This window comes from Gossypium hirsutum, chromosome A10 (genome assembly GCF_007990345.1).
Source record: "Gossypium hirsutum isolate 1008001.06 chromosome A10, Gossypium_hirsutum_v2.1, whole genome shotgun sequence".
NCBI classification, from domain to species: Eukaryota; Viridiplantae; Streptophyta; class Magnoliopsida; order Malvales; family Malvaceae; genus Gossypium; species Gossypium hirsutum.
Genome location: NC_053433.1, coordinates 94,677,374 through 94,699,273, shown reverse-complemented (window position 1 = coordinate 94,699,273; position 21,900 = coordinate 94,677,374). Strand labels below are relative to the sequence as shown.

The following is a 21,900-nucleotide window of genomic DNA, read 5'->3' as shown; positions in this document are numbered from 1 at the left end:
CGTAAATAAAAGGATGTCCAGTTCACCAGAAGAAAATCAACTTGCAGAACGTGTGGCCACTCCGAATCCCTCACAGCTCAAAACCCACTATGGTTGGGGATTACCTGCGTGGATGAAAATAAAAGGGTGAGTTTGGGGAAACTCAGTGTGCAAATTAACCCAACCATAGCCTATATCGGTTCAAACCACAGAAAACAGAATAAGTTGGCCTTAGCCCAGAACAGAATTCAGAATAAAGCCCATAGGCCCATAACAGAACAGAACAAATATTACATGTTTATGCAAAACCCAACCCATATCCAACCACATGTACCCCCATACCAACCTTTCACCATATGGGGAGACTACTCGACCCACCCAACCGCTACACCCCCAGAAATATGCAGCATGGCTGCCAGAACAGATAATGTGACAGAGTCACCAGATATAGATAATCGTGGCAGAGCCACCAGAACAGTTATATGTGGCAGAGCCACCAGATCAGATAATTGTGCCATAGCCACCAGGACATTTCCTCCATAATATAACCCATGTCCCCATGCAGCAGATATACAATCATGGCATACATCATACAGAATCAGATCGTCATGCTTTTCAGTCAAAAGTAACCCTAAGGGTAATGGTAATTTTGCACCTAGGGGTATATCAGTAATTTCTATACATAGGGGTATTCAAGTAATTTCACTATTCTTAAGGTTTTCATGCATAGCATAGCCATTTACGTACGACCAAAAACACTTACCGCGTTTTCTTACCGAATTAGGCCCGTTGGCCCACTATCCCGTTTTCGGCCCATTAAGCCCAAAAACATCGAAATGCACGGAATCGTGCACTCTGCAATCTTATCACTTTAATTTACCATATACATCAAACTATTAATCTCACGAGCATTCGCACACTCGCAAGTTCTCAAAATACCGGCTTTTCGGCATTTCGGCTTTTCAGCTTTTGCCGATCTAGTCTATAAAAGGGTGTTAGTTACAGATCTGTTTGTAACGATATGCTGACGAGATCCATACACAAACTGCCTACAATTGGATTACAAACACGTTAATCTAACTATCGAAAATGAACTACATATTAACCCCTTACCATATTTGGCCAAAAGCACCTTAGGCATTAGCGATCCTACCTTTACCGAAATTAGTGATTATGTCTAGATCCATTCGTTCCACTTGTCCAAGCCTTTTGTAGCAGTGATTTCGAAATTCTGCTATGTTCCTATGGCTATGCGTTTTCGGCTTTTTGTAGCAGTGAAGAAAATATGAGGGTTTTGTAGTGGCTTTATCGATAGAAACTTGGGGTTCAAAGGACTAGAAAATCGGTCAAGAAGATGAGGGAAAATAAGAGGGTTTTGACTAGAAGAAAACAGCACAAAAGAAATCAGGCTTTCGGGATTTCAACTTTTTGAAGTAATCGACTATAGGTTTAAAACAACTAATAAAAATGAAGATGAGCAGAATGGTAGAGAGATTCGACAGACAAGAAGAAGAAAAGAAGTTGATGAAGAGAGAAAAATGAAGAAAAAAAATGAAGAATGGCCAGGAAACGGCACAACTTACCCCTAATGCCGAACTTATACTTGGCATTTGACCTAGCTGAAACTTGGCCCCTAAAGAAAAACCCTTGGCCAGCCAACTCTTGCTCCTCAAGAGTCCATGATTCGGCCAACACTACTCTCCCTAATCAGCTCCTAAATCCTCTCCCTTATCCCCTCCTTACTCAATCACCTGAGCAACTCAAACTCCTCTTGACAGTCTTTTACTTGAGTTCAAAAACTTCCCCTTTCTAATCATAAAAATAATTCCCTTAATATGCTGTCATTGTGACTTGAACCTCAGTTCTCCCTAGCATCCACACGCCACTTTTATAGCCTTCCCAGTGGAGTCACATGCCACTCTGCCACCTGCTTCTTTGTTTTTTTTTTACCCAATTAATACTTAAAAGCCCAGTTAACCAGAACCCCTTTTTCTTACGGAACTAAAATTAAATAAAATTATCGAGTTTTAACTTAAGCTTGGGCCTTCTAGAGGCCCACTAACATAATTAAACCTACGCCAAACAGACAGAACACAGAAATTTTAAATTTTGCCAACATACATAGAATTCCCGAAAATTGGGGCATTACATACCAGATGGGATTGAACCCATAAGGTATAAGTGGATCTACAAGAGGAAAATAAATGCAGATGGAAAACTAGAAACTTATAACGCTAGACTTATAGTAAAAGGTTATACTCAAGTCAATTCGTATATTGTTATTCATTGCGGTGGCTCTCGATTAAGAGATCTAGAAAACGGATGTCAAGACAATGTTTTTGAATGACTATCTTCAAGAGAGCATCTACATGATGCAACCCACCGAATATATAGCTAAAGGAAACGAGCATAAAGTTTGCAAACTGCTTAGAATCATATATGGACTTAAGCAAGCATCTTGCTCATGGAATCAAAGATTTGATCAAGAGATTAAGACTTTTGGAATTGAGAAAAATGTAGATGAACCTTATGTTTATAAACGTTTAGGGGATGGGAAGGTGATCTTTTTCGTTCTATCTGTCGATGAAATTCTACTAATTAGGAATGATGTAGGGACATTGTCGTTAGTTAAACTTTGGTTAACCCAACATTTTAGCATGGAGGACTTCGGAGAAGCTAATTTATTTCTAGGCATTCAAATCCTAAGGGATCGAAAGAACAAAGTGATAGCATTGTCTTAGGCTTCATACATAAGCATTATGAAAATGGTCGATTCGAAAAAGGGAAATCAACCTTCCGTATTAGGATTTCATCTCTCTTTGGAGGACTATCCTAAGATAATGGAAGAAAAAGAGAACATGAGAAAAGTTCTGTAACAACCCTAACCCGTATCCGTCGTTAGAACAGGGTTTCAGAGCATTACCAGAACTTTCAAGACATTTTACAACTAATTCTTATAAATTTACTATTCATTTACCGGGACTTAATCAGAAACTCATAAAATTTTTCGCGATGTTTCAAAAATTTTCCAAGTTGCAGGCCTCACACACCCGTGTGGTCTAGGGACACACCCATGTGGAGAGGTCGTGTATTACACACGCCCGTGTCCCTAACCCGTGTAGCTCTCTAACTGTTAAGGCAGAAAGAAATTGAAGTCACACGGCCAAGTCACACGCCCGTGTGCTAGGCCATGTGGTGAATTTAATTTTCGAAACTTAGGTGCATTTTTCACATGCCCGCGTCCAAGGTCATGTCAACCACATGGCTGAGACACACACCCGTGTCTCTACTCATGTGCCCAATTCTAAGCATCATGTTTCTCCAAAATTAAGGTGCAGGGGACACACGGCGTAACCACATGCCCATGTTACCAGGCCATGTGTCACACAAGGTCTAGACACACGCCCGTGTGTTTGCCTGTGTAGACAAAAAGAAGCCATTTCCAGCTTCATTTCTCACCCAAAATTTCACCCAAGACCTGCACTTGAAACAAACAACCAATACCAACCATTTCAAGCATTCAATTTAAGAAAACTTCATCATTCAATAAGGCATATAATTACATGCATAGGTGATTATAAACTTACCTTGGATTAACTTAGGCAATAATAATTTTGCTAACATATACTCAACTTAACACATGTGTATATATATATCTATCAAAATAACCTACTTAATCATAACAAAATAAGCCATTACTAGCCATTCCAATGGCTAGGTTACAAAACATCATTTTCAAGCCATTAATGGCCACGTTGTCCTATACATGCCATTACACCAAAATGATTTTACTAAGTATACCCAAAATGACTAGTTGATAGTGTGACAATGCTCCAGTGATCTCTAACCTTTGCGAGCTTTCGAGCAATATAAAACAAGGGAAAAATAAAACGAAGTCAGCATTACATGCTTAGTAAGTTTGTATAACAAAAAATAATCTTACCAATCTTGTTTATTTAATCTAAGCAGACAATAACAAGTTTCCCATCCATTTGGTTAAATTTGCCTAAACAAATATATCCAATCAAAAATTTTAGTCACAAAGTTTACATGTACATCAAGTAATAATAGATGAGCTCATCATGCAACACTCTTTCAAGACATTATTACTTCATCTCATAATTCTCATGCCATGTCTAGAGTTATATAACCGTTGAATCATTGAAATTCAGATGGATGCTCAAGTAGTACACTTGAGGTGTACGATTCCATAATCCGTCAATTCTTATTTGATGGTACCCATTAGGGTACTTAATTAAGGAATACACTCTTGAGCCACATATCGTATAATAGGATTACCAGTCCAGGCTAAATCCTTTACATAACGTATGCTCAGAAGAGCTCAATTAGGATTACCAGTCCAGGCAAAACAGTAAATGTATCATATACTCGGGAGGTATTATATCAGGATTACCCGTCTGGACTAAATCCTTTCTATAACAAGGTTAACAGGATTGCTTGTCCAAGCTAAATCCTATCAGCAACAAATGCAGGACTTTATTCGTTTTGGGAAAGCGCATATAATCATCGGAATCCAATATTCAATTGGGACTTAACCCTTTTTCACCATTTCAAGCATGCATTGAATTTATCATGATAGCATTCAAGTAATGTACATAAATATAAATCACATCCCGTATAACACAACATTCAATTAAACATATTTACATGCCGGATTAAGTTACACGAACTTACCTCGACACTTGTTCGCGTTACAAATCTACTAATCCAAAACCTTTTCTTTTCCTCGATCTAAACTCGAAATAGTGTTGTCTAATCTATCTAAATGAATTTAACCATCAATTTCACACATTTCATATTTAAATGGACTCAATTTACGTCCTAGGCAAAAATACCATTTTGCCCTTACTTTTCCATAAATTTCGATTTCGCCCCTAGGCTCAGAAAATGAGACTTGTGCAATTTACTCCTTATTCCAAGCCTAACCAAAATTCCATTACAAATTTTACAGCACATGTACTCATAAAAATTCAAATTTTTTCATCAAATTTCACAAGTTTACATTTTAGTCCCTAAATTTTGTTTTCATCAAAAATCACTTTATAAAAGTTATTTATCTATCAACAACCTTTCATTTTCTACCATAAATTTCTAATTTTCAGCATATACATCCTTGACCCATTTTCCATACTTTGATAAATTTTCAAATTAATCCCTCAAATAGAGAGATTAAGTTATCACGATTTTAAAATTATCAAAATTACTAAAAACGGGACAAGAAAACTTACCCAATTAAGGCTTGAAAGTTTCCCCTCTCTCTCCTAGGGTTTCCATAGAATTTTAGGTTGAAGATGAAAAAAATAAGATGATATTTTCTTTTCATCTTTTAATTAATTAAGTATTTAGCAATTTCCAATTTAGTCATTGCCCTTTTTCTATATTTCCATGGATGAGTCATAAAAAATCTACATACTTCTTTAATGGTCTAATTACCATATAAGGACCTCTAGATTTGAATTCCATAGCTATTTAATCCTTATAGCTACTAGAAGTCAACTTTCACATTTTATGCGATTTAGTCCTTCTCGTAATTAAACACTTAATCGATAAAATTTTTGTATCAACATTTTAACATGAAATGGCTATTATAATACGGACCATATAATGAAATAAAAATAAACCTTATTTTTGGATCGGATTTGTTGTCCCGAAACCACTATTCCAATTTCACTAAAAAATGAGCTATTACAATTCTCCCCTTAAGGATTTTCGTCCTCGAAAACCTTACCAGTAAAAAGATTTGGATATTGTTTCCTCATAGTATCCTCTGGCTCCCAGGTAGCTTCCTCTATGCCTTATCATTGCCAAAGAACTTTTACTAGCGCTACCTTCTTATTTCCTAACTCTTTTGTTTCCCAAGCTAGGATTTTGATTGGTTCTTCACCATATGTCATATCAGGCTAGATCTCTACCTATGTCGGAGAGATAACATGTGAAGGATCGAATCGATACCACCGTAGCATAGACATATGAAAAACATTATGAATCCGATCAAGCTCTGGTGGTAAAACTAACCGATATGCAACCGATCCAATTCTTTCTATAATCTCATATGGTCCAATAAACTGTGGACTCAGTTTTCCTTTGCATCCAAATCAGAGAACTTTCTTCCAAGGTGATAGTTTCAAGAATACTTTGTCACCGACTTGAAATTCTATTTTTTTCGTTTCAAATCAGCGTAGGACTTTTGACGATCAGAGACTGTTTCCAAACTATCCCAAATTACTTTCACTTTTTTTCGGTCTCTCGGACCAAGTCAATTCTGTAACACCACAAACCCGGCCCAAATGTTATGGCTGAATCTGGTGATGTCACATGATAGGGTGTTTGAAAAATAGTTTTCTATGATACATTCATTTTCGTTTAATTACTTTTCTTATCTCTTATTAAATTCCAAAATCCTTACTCGTTAAATTTATTATATTCATTACAGAAGCTTTTAAAACCGTTTTGTGTAAATCGTGTGTTTAGAGAAAAGTTTACCTTTTTGAAAACCGAGTTTTCCTACGTCTAGCAGTTATAAATCCATAAAAATCAATAAAAACCAAATTTAAGCAAAAGTCCCAAAAAGTCCCCAAATTACAACTAAATAAACCACGGTAAATAAAACCATAAATCATAAATTATAAATAATAAAGTCCCAAAAATGTGGTCACCATCGAGTCCTCTGCCGCCGGATCCATCTAGGTCTAGGAATTACTTGTGCACATTAAACAGAGAGGGGTGAGTTTACGTAAACTCAGTGTGTAATCCCACAGAGAACAAACAACAGTAAACACAATGCACAGTCAAAAACAGTCTTCAGCCTGAGCCCTTTTCAGTATCAATATTAGTATGCACCAGGGCCTTAGCCCATCACAGGATCAGTAACAGATATACAATATTTAGGAACCAAGTCCTACCCAACCAGCCTCTACACACCATCTTCGTCCAACCCTACACTCCATGTGGGGATTAAATCAACACATTCATCCTGACAATCCAGGTAGTACCGAATGCGACACAAATTAGTAGTTTGCAACTGAGCTGCTAGTATATTAGGCTTAAGAGCCTTTCAGTACACTTCCTCCAAATAAAATCAACCTAACCCCATACAATGCAACATACAATACATGACATGCTAACTCATGATATCAGTAAATATAACTAGAAAATATATACATGCATACTATTATCATACTCAATATACATCGATCAATCAGTCCGTTCACACAATTAGGGGTCTAAGTAATGCTTACCAACCCTATAGTAGGTTCGCGGTCGACTTGGGCGACCCGTGCAACCTTAGCAATCAATTCAATGAAAATGGGATCAAACGCCCATGTGGACCCACACGTCCGTGTGGCCCACGCGTCCTAAATTTACCTTGGCCATGTGGATCACAGGGCTGGCCCAAATCCCACACGTCTAGGTGGTTTACCCGTGTGGCCCACATGGCCCAAATTAGTCTAGCCTGTGTGTCGCACATGACCTACTTGGCCATCACACAGTCGTGTCTTGCGCGCACGACCTGGCTTCATCGATCACATGCCCGTGTTAAGGCACACGCCCGTGTGGCGTCGACAGTAGGGTTGTTGGGTATCACCGAAACATCATTTTCTATGCAATCGAGTACACACCTAGTTGTTTTCGCTGCTAATGCAATCCCGTAGCTACAGAAACCTAAAATTGGCATATCGAAGTTTTAGAACCAATTTAAAACACAAATAAAATGCATTTACAAACCACCGGCTACGCTATACAAATGTTTAACACTTACCCTAACACCTCGAACGATTCTACTATTGCTCCACGAAAGAGCAGCCCTTTCCTTCTGAACTCACTGCTGTCCACAATACCAATATAACCTCAATTAATGTTTTTGTACTCACAATTTACAAAATACCAAGAGTTCACTTACCAAAGTTTCGTGACGAACGTTAATGAAAAGGAAACATAGGTACGATAGGAAAAAAAAAGAAAGCAAAACTGACAAGGAAAAAGAAGAGGAAAAATCGACATTGGGACAGGAAAATAGCATCAAGTTCAAAGTTTGGGGATTTTAAGAAAACAAAATAATTTGGAACCAAAAGGGAGGAAGAGAAAAAGAAACAAAAAGATGTTCAGATTTTTCTCTATCAGAAATCCCTCATTAATCTCTCCACTATCCCCTTAATCTCAACCACTACAGTAGTTCTGTCCCATGCAATCTCTTACTGATGCTAGAAGCCAAAAATTAATCATCTATACTCATACAGGGATTTGAACACAGGACCTTAAACACACCAGCACTCCACTTAACCACTAGACCAGCAGGCCCATTCTGACATAAGCTTACCAACAATTAAATAAAAGCTTGTTGACCAAAGATAGTGCTTTATTCAGAAAAATCCAAAATTTTGCCAAAGGCAAGGCTTGATCGGACACTCCCAGAACACTTAACCACTGAAGCAGATACATAGTTGTATAAATTATTTACAGAAACAAAAACAAATATTTTAGGGCATTACAAATTCCATATAACTTTTTCACACTAACTTTTGTCCAATACAATGGAGTTCTACATTTGCAACCATACAATGCTTTATACGGTGCCATTTTGATACTAGACTGATAACTGTTATTATAAGAAAATTCAACCAAAGGCAAATACTTTTCCCAGTTACCTTCAAACTCAAGTATACAACACCGAAGCATATCTTCCAAGATCTGTATGACCCATTCAGATTGACCATATGTCTGGGGATGAAATGTAGTGCTAAAGTGTAATTGAGTACCCAGAGCTTCTTGCAATTTACTCTAGAATCTAGAAGTAAACCGAGGATCTCTATCTGAAATAATGGAGACAAGCACTCTATGCAATCTGACAGTCTCAAAAACATATAATTCAGTCAATCTATCCAAGGAATAATCTGTACCTACTGGAATAAATGCAGACTTTGTCAACCGATCAATAATTCCCCAAATGGCATCATTCTTCTTTAGAGATAGGGGTAATCCCGTTACAGAGTCCATACTAATTCTTTGCCATTTCCATTCCGATATTGTAACTGGCTGTAATAATCCAGAAGGCAACTGATGTTCAACTTTTACTTGCTACATATCAAACCTTTGGATACAAACTTGGAAATATCGTGTTGCATTCCAGGCCACCAGTACATCTTTTTCAGATCATTATACATTTTATTACTACCAGGATGAGTAGACATGTTACCATTGTGAGCTTCATTGAAAAACTTCTGTACTAGTTCTGAACTTTTTGGTACACATATTCTGCCTTTGAATAACAAACAACCATCAGTTTCGATTTGAAATTTTGAGTCAGGAGTCGATTCATTTTGTATCTGTTTCACTTGCAACTTATTATCATTTTTCTGAGCTTCAGAGATCTATTGCAAAAACACTGGTCTAGTTTTTAACTCTGCCATGATTGAACTATCATCAGACAACGATAATCCAATATTCATAGCATGTAAGAAAAATAGGGATTTTCTGCTCAGAGCATCAACAACCACATTGGCTTTTCCCGGATGATAGTTAATGACGAGGTCATAATCTTTCAGTAATTCAAGCCATCTGCACTGTCTCAAGCTCATATCTTTCTGTGACATAAAATATTTTAGACTTTTATGATCAATAAATATGTGACATTTTTCCCCAAACAAGTAATGCCGCCAGATTTTCAATGCAAACACTATGGCTGCCAATTCAAGATCATATGTCAGGTAGTTCTTTTCATGTGGCTTTAGCTATCATGAAGCATAGGCTACTACTTTACCATCTTGCATCAAGACATAGCTTAAGCCATTCAACGATGCATTATTATAAACTGTAAATTCCTTACCCGATTCTAGCTGAACTAACACTAGTGCTTCTATCAATAAAGCTTTTAATATATCAAAACTCTGTTAGTATTTATCAGTCCACTTAAATCTTACTTCTTTCTGTAGTAAACGAGTCATCGGAGACGCTATCATTGAGAAACCTTTTACAAATCTCCGATAGTAACCATCTAGTCCAAAAAAACTTTAGACTTCAGACACATTCTTCGGTGGCTTTCAATTAAAAAAGGCTGAAATTTTATTCGGGTCAACTCTGACACCTTCAGAAGATACTATATGCCCAAGAAAACTAACTTCCCGTAACAATATTCACATTTACTGAATTTTACATACAGTTGTTTCTCTCGTAAAGTTTGCAACACTATTCTCAAGTGATCAGCATGTTCATTTTCATCTCGGGACTAAACCAAAATATCATCTATAATTACCACACAAATCTGTCCAAATATGGGCTAAAAATTTTGTTAATCAGATCCATAAACACTGCAGGAGCATTTGTCAAGCTGAATGGCATCACAAGAAACTCATAGTGTCCACACCTGGTTCTAAAAGTTGTTTTTGGTACATCCGATTCTTTTACCCGTAGTTGATAGTAGCTAGAACAGAGATCAATCTTTGAAAATATATTGGCACATTTTAACTGATCAAACAAGTAATCGATAAGAGGCAATGGATACTTGCTCTTTATTGCAACTTTTTTGAGCTGTCTATAATCAATACACAGCCTCAACGATCCATCTTTCGTCTTTACAAATAGAATCAGTGCACCCTAAGGTGAGAAACTAGGTCAAGCAAAACCTCTATCAATCAATTCTTACAAGTGTACTTTTAGCTCTTTAAATTCAGTAGGAACCATTCTGTAAGAGGCTATAGATATAGGTGTTGTTCCCAGAACAAGATCTATAGAGAATTCCACTTCTCTATCCGGTGGTAAACCAAGTAATTCTTCTGGGAATACATCAGGAAATTCACATACAACCAGCACTGACTGAATCTTTGACTTAGACACTTTAGTATCCAACACATATGCAAGATAAGGGTCATAGCCTTTTTTGACATATTTCTGTGCTGATATTGCTGAAATCACATTAGGTAATTCATCTAGTTTATCAGATTCAACATGAAGTAATTCACCATTCTGGCATTTCAATACAATATATTTTTGTTTATAATTCACCACAGCATCATATTAGGTTAACCAATCCATTCCTAAGATCACATCAAATTCATCAAATGGCAATAACATCAAGTTAGCCGAAAAGAAGTAACATTTTACCATCAACAGACAGTTCTTACAAACTTTATCCACCATAACACACTGGCTCAGGGGTTTGAAACTTAAACCAAAATTCAGTGAATTCAATAGATAATTTTTTAACAAACACTAGGTTAGTGCATATGTATGAATGTGCGGAACCAAGATAAATCAATGCAGTAATATCAGTATCAAGTAGAGAAAATGTACCAGTAATGACGTTTGGCGCAGAGGCGTCTTCTCGAGCATGATAGAATATGTCCTTGTAGGTGCTCGTGCCTCAGATATACCTCGACTACCACCAACATTGCTGGGATGGCGAGGTGGTCTGCCCCTCGAGACAGGATTACTCGGCTTTAAGCTATTTTTATTTCCTTTTCAACTCATTCTAAACAATTCCTAAGAAAATGGTCAAGTGAACCACATCCAAAACAAGCTCCACTTCTAGACCGACATTCCCCATGATGAAATTTGTTACAATGTTTACATTTTGGTTTGGGATTACCAACACTATCCACACTGGTCACAGAAGACCTCAGGTTAGAATGTTGAGAGCTCCGCTCTCTTCCAGAATATCCCGTAGAGGCAGTAACACGATCATAATACTTCTTTAATTTCTTAGAAGCAAATGATTGTGACTTACTCATAGTTCTGTGACTTACTCATAATTCTTTTTCTAGAAACCGGAGCCTTTCTTTCAACTTGTTTCTTTTCTTTACTTAATTCCTCAGCTTTGTGTGCTCGATCAGATACTATTGCAAATTCCCTTATTTCGAGAATTCCAATCAATAACTTGATATATTTATTTAAACCCTTCTCAAAGCGTTTACACATTTCAGCCTCGGTTAGAACCCATTCTCTAGCATACTTGCTCAACCAAACAAATTCTCGTTCATATTCGAATACAGTCTTGTTTCCTTGTTTGAGTTCTAAAAATTCTTTCTTTTTCTGATCCATAAATCTCTGACTAACATATTTATTCTTGAATTCAGGTTGGAAAAATTCCCATGTAACTTTCTCTCTCGGTACTATTGAAATTATGGTATTCCACCAATAATAAGCCGTATCTTTCAGTAGAGATACTGTACATTTTAAACATTCAGCAGGTGTACAAGACAACTCATCAAAAACTCGGATAGTATTTTCTAGCCAAAACTCAGCGCTTTCTGGATCATCATCTGTAGTAGCTCTAAATTCTTCTGCCCCATGTTTTCCGATTTTATTTATCGGAGGCTTACCAATTCTAACAAGTTCAGCACCCTGTGGTACCTTAGGAATCGAAGCATTACCAGAACTTTCAGGACATTTTACAAATAATTCTTCTAAATTTACTATTCATTTATCGAGATCATTCAAAACATCCCATAATTGGACCATCGAGGCCCAATACGAGTATTAGAATCAAATTGGGACTTCATCATAAACTAATAAAATTTTTCACGACGTTTTAAAAAATTTCCAAGTTGCAGGGCTCACACGCCCATGTGGTCAGGCCCTGTACTACACATGCCCGTGTCCCTAACCTGTGTAACTCTCTAACCTTTAAGGCATTAAGAAATTGAAGTCACATGGCCAAGTCAAATGCCTGTGTGCTAGGTCGTGTGGCGAATTTAATTTTCAAAAATTTAGGTGTTGTTTTCACACGGCCGTGTAACATGCCTGTGTCTAAGGCTGTGTCAACCACACGGCTGAGTCACACGTCTGTATCTTTGCCTGTGTGCCCAATTCTGAGCATTCTGTTTCTCTAAACTTAAGGTGTAGGGGACACACGGCCTAACCACATGCCCATGTTACCAGGTTGTGTGTCACACATGGTCTAGACACACACCCGTGTGTCTGCCTGTGTGGACAAAAAGAAGCCATTTCTAGCTTCATTTTTCACCCAAAATTTCACCCAAGACTTGCACTTGAAACAAAAAAACAATACCAACCATTTCAAGCATTCAATTTAAACAAACTTCATCATTCAACAAGGCATATCATTACATGCATAGGTGGTTATAAACTTAGCTTGGATTAACTTAGGCAATAAAAACCTTGGATAACATATACTCAACTTAACACATGTGTATATATATATCTATCAAAATAACCTACTTAACCAAGAAGCAATTTGAAGTACCAAGGCAAATTAATTTCGAGCCTAAGATGGTCCAAAATTATATGTATTAATTCATAATATAATTAATTTTAATTTATATCCAATTTAATTTGGGTTAATAAATTATTATTAATTAATTATGAAAAAGTGGTCCAATTGAACCGAACCGAGTGAATCGTACTACCCAAGAAATGGACAGCCCAAAACCGTCCCAAGGGATGGCCCAAATCAGCTTATTAGCTGATCATTTAAGCTTGCAAAGAGGCCCTTGAAGACTTGTTCAAGTTGCAATTAAACCCCTTCACAATTGGTGGCTTTGTAGATTTGCCCCAAGCCATATTTAGCAAAGTTGAAGCCATTAACTTTGCCACATGGGAGGCCAGCCAAGGGGTGGCTCTTTGGCTGCTATTTTTAGAAAATTTCAGCTGTCACATTTAGCTATAAAAACCCCCCTTGGCGGATCATTCGACACATCCCTCATTCACATCTCTTCTCTCACAATTCTTCTCTCCTCTTTCACTTTTTCTCTCATTTTCCCATTCAAAGTTCCTTGCCCTTTTGCCGATTTCTCCTTTTGAAAAAGGGATCTTCTTCAGCCATTTTGGAGCAACAATTGAGTGTTCATATCAGCCTTGATTAGTGAAGACAACAAAGAAGGAAGAACGGAGCAACCTAGTCAAGCCACAGAAAAACACCGGATTTGATTCTTGTTCCCTATCTCTTTAAATTTTGTTGTTTTCTCAATGAACATATCTATGAATATTTATGTTTTTGGAATGGTTAATTTAATCAGCTTTTCTTAAATTTAATTTGTGTTGGGTTGATTGCATTTCATCGTCTTAAATTATTAAAATTGTGTTTATGGTGTTATAGGCCTCAGTAAAATGCTTGATTAAGTAATATCATGCCTAAGTTATTCTTCATTATAATTGTGAGGGAACTAATGAATTAATTATTTAAATGGATTGAAACTGTAATTAATTGACACAATATTTAATTAGTGCATGTTTATTCTTCTAAGGTAGCTGAAGGTTAAATTAGCAACGGTATCTGACGATACAATTTCCTTGCATAACTTGCAAGATTATTGTGATTAAACTGTTTCAAGGTAAGGATACTTTGCTACCTCACACACTACAAGAAAATAGGGCTTTAGTGGCGTTTGGACAAAAAACGCTGCAAATATTATACATTAGCGGCATTTTATTGAAAACGCCACAAAAAACTGAGCAATAGCGGCGTTTTTGGTCCAAACGCCGCGAAAAACTGAACAATAGTGGTGTTTTTGGAGAAACGCCGCTATTGCTCAGTTTTTAGCGGTGCTTTTGAAAAACCGCCGTTATAGATCGAGGTTTTAGCGGCGCTTTTAGAAAAACGCCGCTATTGCTCAATTTTTAGCGGGGCTTTTGGAAAAACACCACTATATATCGAGGTTTTAGCGGCGCTTTTGGAAAAACACCGCTATTACTCAATTTTTAGCGACGCTTTTGGAAAAACGCCGCTATAGATTGAGGTTTAGGGTTTAGATTAATTAGTGTTTTTTAATTTATATATATTAAATAATCTCTTATATAATTATAAAAGAGATAATTTTAATTTTAATATTTTAAAATTATAACAAATTATTTATTGAAAAATAAATAAATAAAAGTAACAGATTGATATGGATAGGTAATTATCTATTTTTGATAGGACCAAATTATAACAAATTAAATAAGGTCTTATTTTTATTTTGAATTCGATTTTCTTTTGATCATATCTAAAACTGACTTTATAAATAATATAAATTAACTACACCATTTCACTTAGCTATGGGAAAGTTAATTTCATTTTAGTTACTTAATTATGAAAAGTTACACTTTGATAACTAAACTATTTAGTTAGAAGTTCTCATTTAATTAAGTTACGAAGCTGTTAAAATCAATGTTATGGCTTTTTCTAAACCCTAACCGCTAACCCCTTAAATCAACAACCTTTTAACCCTCAGACCCTAAATCTCTAATCATAAACCCCTAAAAATATAAACACTGATCAATAACTCTTTAAACACCAAACCCTAAATCTCAAATCATAAACTCTTAAAACTCCAACCACTAAACCCCAAGCCTTAAAACTAACCTCTAAACCCATAAACTATAGATCGTAAATCCCAAACCCTAAAATCTAAAAAATAAATTTCATATGGATATTAAGTATATATATGTTCATGGTCTAGGATTTAGGGTTCATGGTCTAGGATTTGAGATTTAATTTTTAGTGTTTAGAGGTAAATATGGTGAACTACTTGTGTATCTTGGATTTTTTTATAATATAAATCTAAATAAGATAAATATAAATTATTATTTTTTTAAAAATATATCAAAATGGGTAAAATCCCAAAAGCATACATGAACAATGGTTTAGTGTGCAATTATATACATGCATGAACTTTAATTTGATCTAGTTCTTGTAAATTATTAACACAATTATTGATATAACATCATTTTATATTTATATATTCAATATAAAAATATATTGATGTATTTATACTTAAAAGAATAATACTTGTATTGCTTTGTCATTTTGTATTTTTTTTAATTCATCGATTCCATTTTATTTCTATTAAAGTTTCATTTTGTATTTTACATGTTAATTTAAAAATGATAAAAATCTTCAAAAAAATTGAAAAATTAAAAATTAAAAACTTAAAAACTTAAAATTTTAATATTTAAGATTTTAGTCCATATTTCAGTTAAAAAGATCAATATTCAAAATTTAAAAAAATAAAAATTCCAAAAAATGATAATCTCAACACAAAAATTTTAAAAGAAAAAAATAGAAAAAAATATATTAAAATGAAAAAAATAAAATTGAGCAATGTGGCGTTTTTTCCAAAAAAACGCCGCAAAAAATTGAGTTATAGTAGCATTTCTTATAAAAACGCCGCAAAAAGTTGAGATACACTTTCCATCTAATCCGCGTCGTTTTATTTTCACCCCTTCCCCTATATCCCCAATTTTGCGTTGCTAAAAACCCTGATTCTATTCCCTTTGGTTTCACCAATCAAAATCCCCTTCTCATAAATTTTCTCTCTTGAAAATTTCATGCCTATCCACCTTTAATCTCAACCAACGGAAGAGACGTGGTGTGCAATTTGACTATTCCAATTTCCTTTTCAATATTCAATTAAAACCCTAGCCTCTTCCTTTTGTTTCTATCGGGGGGGGGAAGGGAATCATGTCTTTCGATCTCATATGTTGAAGCTGTCCTGCAGCTGCTTCGGATCCTCCCAAGATCTGTACGGCTGAGGACCAAAAGAAGAAAGATGATGAGGATTTGGTGAGTGGCTATTCGGGATTTTGCCCTCGCTGATTCTCTACACTGCAAATCCGTACGCTCTTCCCTTTTTTTCATTTTATTTCCTTTTGAAAAATAAATTTTTAAATCTATATTCAAATCTTAATTCTTTTTATTCTAATATAAATTATTTAATTTCTTGTTTATCTTCGTCTTCAATTTCGTGTACGTATATAAAATTATTATGGATTTCTCTTTATTTTTAATTTTTTTTTATCTTTGGTGCGTTAGTTTCAGGAATTGATTTGCAGTTCTTATTAATTTCAATGGCGTTTTTAATTGCTTGTTCCTTCGATTAGTTTGTTTGATTTAGTTAAGGTTTGATCTCTTTTATGTTATAAGTTTCGATAATTATGCGATTTAAGTTATAAATGAACATAAGTGAACTGTTAATCAAACGCGTTATTCATTTACAACCCTAGTTAACACTATGGTCTCAGTAAGGCGACTAATAGTTTAGTTCATCTTTTGTAGATGCTATTCACGTCTTTGCTCTCCTTTCCCTCGCTTGATATTATCATTTTGTATTGAATCAAAAATGCATGGTTAGGATTTGACATTTTGCCAATTACTGCATCAAATTGCTTTAGTCTTGATTTGGTTTCCAGTTAGACTCTGAGATAGAAGAGATGGCAGTGAACCAGACGACGGCATTGAAAGTGGGGTTGTGTCTATTGGGCCTCTGTTTATTCGGCTACATAGTGGGTCCACCTCTGTATTGGCATTTCATGGAAGGATTATTAGCCTTCAGCCACACTTCCAACACTTGCCCACCTTGCCTTTGCGATTGCTCTTCTCAGCCTCTTCTCACAATCCCTGAAGGTATTCCCAACTTTTATTTCTATTTTGCTTTTGATTGTTCGCTTATGCTTGAAATTTCTGTCTTTGAATATGAAATTTTGAATATCCTAGTATAGAAGATATGAATAATTTCTTTAAGTTGTATTAGCTTTTTTTTTTCCAGTTGTATGTGCATGTTACTTTTTTAATTAAAATTTTGATGATATTTTAGATTTGAAATTTCTGCATCAAGCATTGTCGTCTTGCTAATGTGTTGTTTGTTTAATGTTGTGGATGATGCAGACGTTTGTGAGAAGAAAATAAGCTTTTCACTAGCATTTTAACTTGATTTAAACAAGTTGATAAAAAGGTTATGCCCGGTATGGAAAATGAAGGGTCTAACCTCTCACGAGCTGAAGAAATCAAAAACCAAGCCAATAAAGCATTTAAAGGTACGAATGTAATGAGCATGTAAATCTCAGTATCACAAATTTTTTATTTTGTTTTATCGAATATTGATTGGGTTAAAGTGTTTGATTCTGTATAGAGAAAGTGCAGAATGTGGATAGTCAAATGCATGTATGAGGATTATAATAGTAATGTTTGCAATTTCGTTGTGTTCAATTGTGCTGAAGCTCTCAATTTTCTTTTATTCAGCACACAAATATGGTCAGGCTATTCACTAAGGCTGCTGATTCTGCTAAGAAGTTAGTCATTTTAATTTATACATATTTTTAAGAAAACAATGCTCTAATATAATCTGCTAGTTTTAGTGTAAAGCAATTTGATTTTAATTTGTTTCATTTCTTTTTTATGTGGTGTAGGGGGTATGTTGAAATTCACAGTTCGGGATTCAGAGACTTTCTGTCTAAACTGAGCTGCTTCGATCTATTGTGGATTCTGGTTTTAAACATCCTTCCGAAGGCAAAGTTTTAAATTCATGTCTGATTTTAACATTCGTGAATTCCATGAATTAAGTCATTTTGTAATTTGATCTGCTTATCATATTTTTAATATTTCTTACTATAGGTTGTGGATTTTGGGGAAAGTGGACCTGTTCGATGTTCCCGTTGCAAAGGTTACATAAATCCTTTCATGAAGTTCATTGATCAGGAAAGGAAGTTTATCTGCAATTTATGTGGTCAGTAGTAATCAGCTTTGTGTGCTCATCTTGTATATTTTGCTGCATCTTGTGTATTTTAACTTATTCTTATATTCATACCAGTCTATTATTAAAGGTGATACTACAAATATCAAGTTGTGGTATATTGTTCTCGTATATGTAGTTTATTTGAATGTTGGAGTTTTTGGACTGCTTTCTCAAAATTTTTATTGACTAGAAGTTTTCTAGGAAAATTTGACATGGTCCTGAGATTCAATTTATAATTTGTTGCTAATATTCTTTTATTTTTAGCTGAATTAACTGACGAAATTCGGTTTGTTGGTTAACCATAAAAAAATCAGTTTGGTTAACAGAAGAGATTTTAAGAAAATTTGATATTTGAATGTTATTTTGGTTATTAGTTAGGATTAGTCCTGTTAAGTTTTTATACCTTCTTTTTATTTGTTTTGAACTTTTAGTATGTGTTAATTTAACATCTGATGGTGATTAATATCTTCATTGGATTGTGCTTCTAGATTTTGATTTGTTTTGATATTTTGGTTGGATATGTAGAATTATCCATTGAAAAAATGTTGAAGGTTAATTTTGTTTCATTAACGAAAACCAACCAAATTAATCGAAATATTAAGTTGTTTTCTCTTTTCCTATAATTTTGTAGTTAACAGATTTGGGTTTCATGTTACATTATTTTCGTTAACAATTGCAGGTATTTTTCTTCATTATTTTTGCTGTTAATAGTGTTCATTATTATTTACTAATAACCTGTTGATTGGATCTATTTATAGTGTTAAGAGTAATGTTTGTTAGCTTATATAATATGGGATTGAGAAAAAAAATTGTTGCTGTATTGAGATTTTTGTTTGATCTGATTGGTTGTGTTTATAGATTGAATGTTTTTAGATCTTTTTATGGTTTTCCTTGATCTGGGTATGAACTGGGGTTTGAAAATGTTTTTGAGTGTATGTAATGTGTTGTGATAATCAATGAATAAAAGGAGAGTTTGAGGATGGATATCTAGATGATGGATATATTTCTATAATTGCATATTTCCATAATTTCTATGATAGATGATCCACAAGAATTAGAGAAGTACAACGACGATAACAAGGAACTGGCTTGGATGTTCTTCATTGATGGCTGCACAATTTTACAAGATGTTTACATGCCTTACGGTAATGATGATGATGGTAAAATGTTTATTAAAAATGATTTGCTGACATTTGTGTACTTGGATCAGTTCTTGTAGGAAAACCAATTACCTTTTCGTGTTCTTGAATTGCTTACAAGCCAGAGAGAAAATGGCGAAAAATTCATGAATGTAATCCAAAGGTTCATCGACAATACTGTTATCAACCCAGGCGAGGATAGGTAATTTAGGGAATTAAATAAAGAATCATTTTTGTGGAGTTTATAAATGTTAAAAGGTTTTTATAACTAAATGGGTGATGGAATCTATTTGACTCTCATTTCCAGTTGATATAAAAAAGAATTTCATGTATTAATTTATGATTTTATTTTATTTTAAAAAATTGAGCAATTATTTTTTTAATTGGAGGGCCTAATTTTTAAAAGGAATAAAATGTAAATTTTCATTTCTTGGGAATGACCCATGCCTGTCGGTTTGCATTTATCCTGTTGAGTGTACATTTTTTAGAAATAAAAAATTATGATTTCAAATCCAACTTTGCCAATGGAAAAGTTTAATATCTTAAAAATGGTAAGATTTTTGCATTAATACAATAATAAAAAAATTATTTTAGCTAATATTGTTTGAAACGGTTTAGATTGAAAATTAACTGAGACATCAATCCGAAAAAAGTTATTAGACTAGTCTCCATGTGTATGCTTGCAAGCTGTTGTGGTGATGCACATTAGTTGTTTAGTCTTTTGTTTTGTTGTGCTGTAAGACTATTGATTTGAATATTTAACCATTTGTCTGCAGGGTAACCGGCTCTTCAAAGAGGGAAAATTTGAACTTGCCAGGGCAAAATATGAAAATATGTCTAATGTGATGCTGGATATGTTTACTTCAAGAAAAATAAAGAGTGAGATGTTGAGGTTTATCATTCACTTTCATGTCTTGATAAAATATAGTTTGGGGTGGAATTGAGCAAAGGCTTCAGAACTATGATTTTGAGTTGAGTTTATGTTTACTCCTTGATTGTACTGATAATAATTTGTCAGGGAATCTTACGCATTGGCTTTCTCAAACGTTCTCGCCAGCAAAAGGAAATTACAAGGGAACAAGCAGTTCAAGATCTGGAGGTAGCAGTTCAAGATCTGGAGGTAAGGTATGAGAGTTGCTCAAAGTTGGTCTTTTGGTCTACATCTTGCCTTGATGATTTCTTATTTATGTATTCTTTTGTTTGATCAATTGGAGGTCTAGTCATACTCTGAATGCTTCTTTTTTATATTCAAACCTCTCCTACCACATTATAATCAAGTGTTCTGAAGTTGACAAATGAACTGTAAGAACCCATTCTTGTCGTGCGTTACAAGTGATTGTTGTTAAGATATTGAACCCACAACCTTTCAGGAGTCTTGAGCGGTTCATTTTAAGGATATTTTTTAACATTTAATACATTGCTTACTTTAACTGAATTCAAGAAAAAAGTGATGCATTAATTACACGGCATTGGTTAACATTTCTCTTAAGAAATTTATCAATAAACACCTTAACATGATAAGAATATTGGAGATTTTGCAATATGGTATTGATTTGTAGGGTATTTCAGGCCAATATTGTGAAAGTATCATAGATGTGAACTAATTTTCTCATCAAATACCATAATCTCATGGACATTTATATGCAAGAATTGGAGAGAAGAAGAGAAGAACTTGAACACTTGCTGTTGGCAGAAAGGGTATGAGAGAATGTGGGTGATTAAGTCAAATGGAGACAGGGACATCATGTCCTTGTTGTGTGCAGGTGTTTTCTCCATGAGACAGGCAAGGAACCTGACATCAAGAATGGTTCAACTTAAAGATGCTTCCTCGTACTCATTCTCTTCTTTGTATTTTTCGATACTTACTTCAAGTAGGATACTAAGAATTTCCTATACTATTCTTTCTGATTGCTTATAAAATAATTTGCTCATTAGATACTTCATTTTCTCTTGTCTTTTATTTGTGTAAATCATTTTTCTTTGTTTAGTGACAACGAATCTTTGAACATAATTTCTGTTGAGTTACATATAAATGATTTTTTTAAAATTGTGTATGGTTTAAAGTTCAAATTTCAAAAATAAAACATAAAATATTTATCATAGAAAATAAATATTATTTAATTAAATTTTTTGAAAGTTTATATTCTTTAGCGGCGTTTGTGAAAAAAGCATCGCTAAAGGTCATGGTCTTTAGCTGCGTTTGCGGGAAAAACGCCGCTAAAGACCATGACTTTTAGCGGCGTTTTTGTGGAAAGTGCCGCTAAAGACCATGACTTTTAGTGATGCTTTTAACGCAAACGCCGCTAAAAGTCATGGTC

General features: G+C 34.7%; 1 protein-coding gene across 37 annotated transcripts; it reads left to right on the top strand.

The window, feature by feature from the left end:
• The first annotated feature begins 16,123 nt into the window (after nucleotides 1–16,123).
• On the top strand, nucleotides 16,124–21,525 carry LOC107896718 (uncharacterized). 37 transcript variants are annotated; one of them, XM_041079067.1, is made up of 11 exons: nucleotides 16,157–16,301; nucleotides 16,431–16,547; nucleotides 17,150–17,335; nucleotides 17,597–17,745; nucleotides 17,951–18,000; nucleotides 18,118–18,217; nucleotides 18,323–18,434; nucleotides 19,484–19,588; nucleotides 19,654–19,784; nucleotides 20,359–20,461; nucleotides 20,601–21,525. In XM_041079067.1, exons 4-9 carry the CDS (start codon nucleotides 17,683–17,685, stop codon nucleotides 19,689–19,691), a joined length of 468 nt encoding a protein of 155 aa, XP_040935001.1. In that variant the 5' UTR covers nucleotides 16,157–16,301; nucleotides 16,431–16,547; nucleotides 17,150–17,335; nucleotides 17,597–17,682; the 3' UTR covers nucleotides 19,692–19,784; nucleotides 20,359–20,461; nucleotides 20,601–21,525. The 37 variants fall into 37 exon arrangements, with proteins under 37 accessions (XP_040934987.1, XP_016677468.1, XP_040935000.1 ...); XM_041079062.1 differs by having other exon boundaries at nucleotides 17,122–17,335; nucleotides 20,359–20,702; nucleotides 21,231–21,525; XM_016821979.2 differs by having other exon boundaries at nucleotides 16,131–16,547; nucleotides 17,122–17,335.
• The last annotated feature ends 375 nt before the right edge of the window (nucleotides 21,526–21,900 follow it).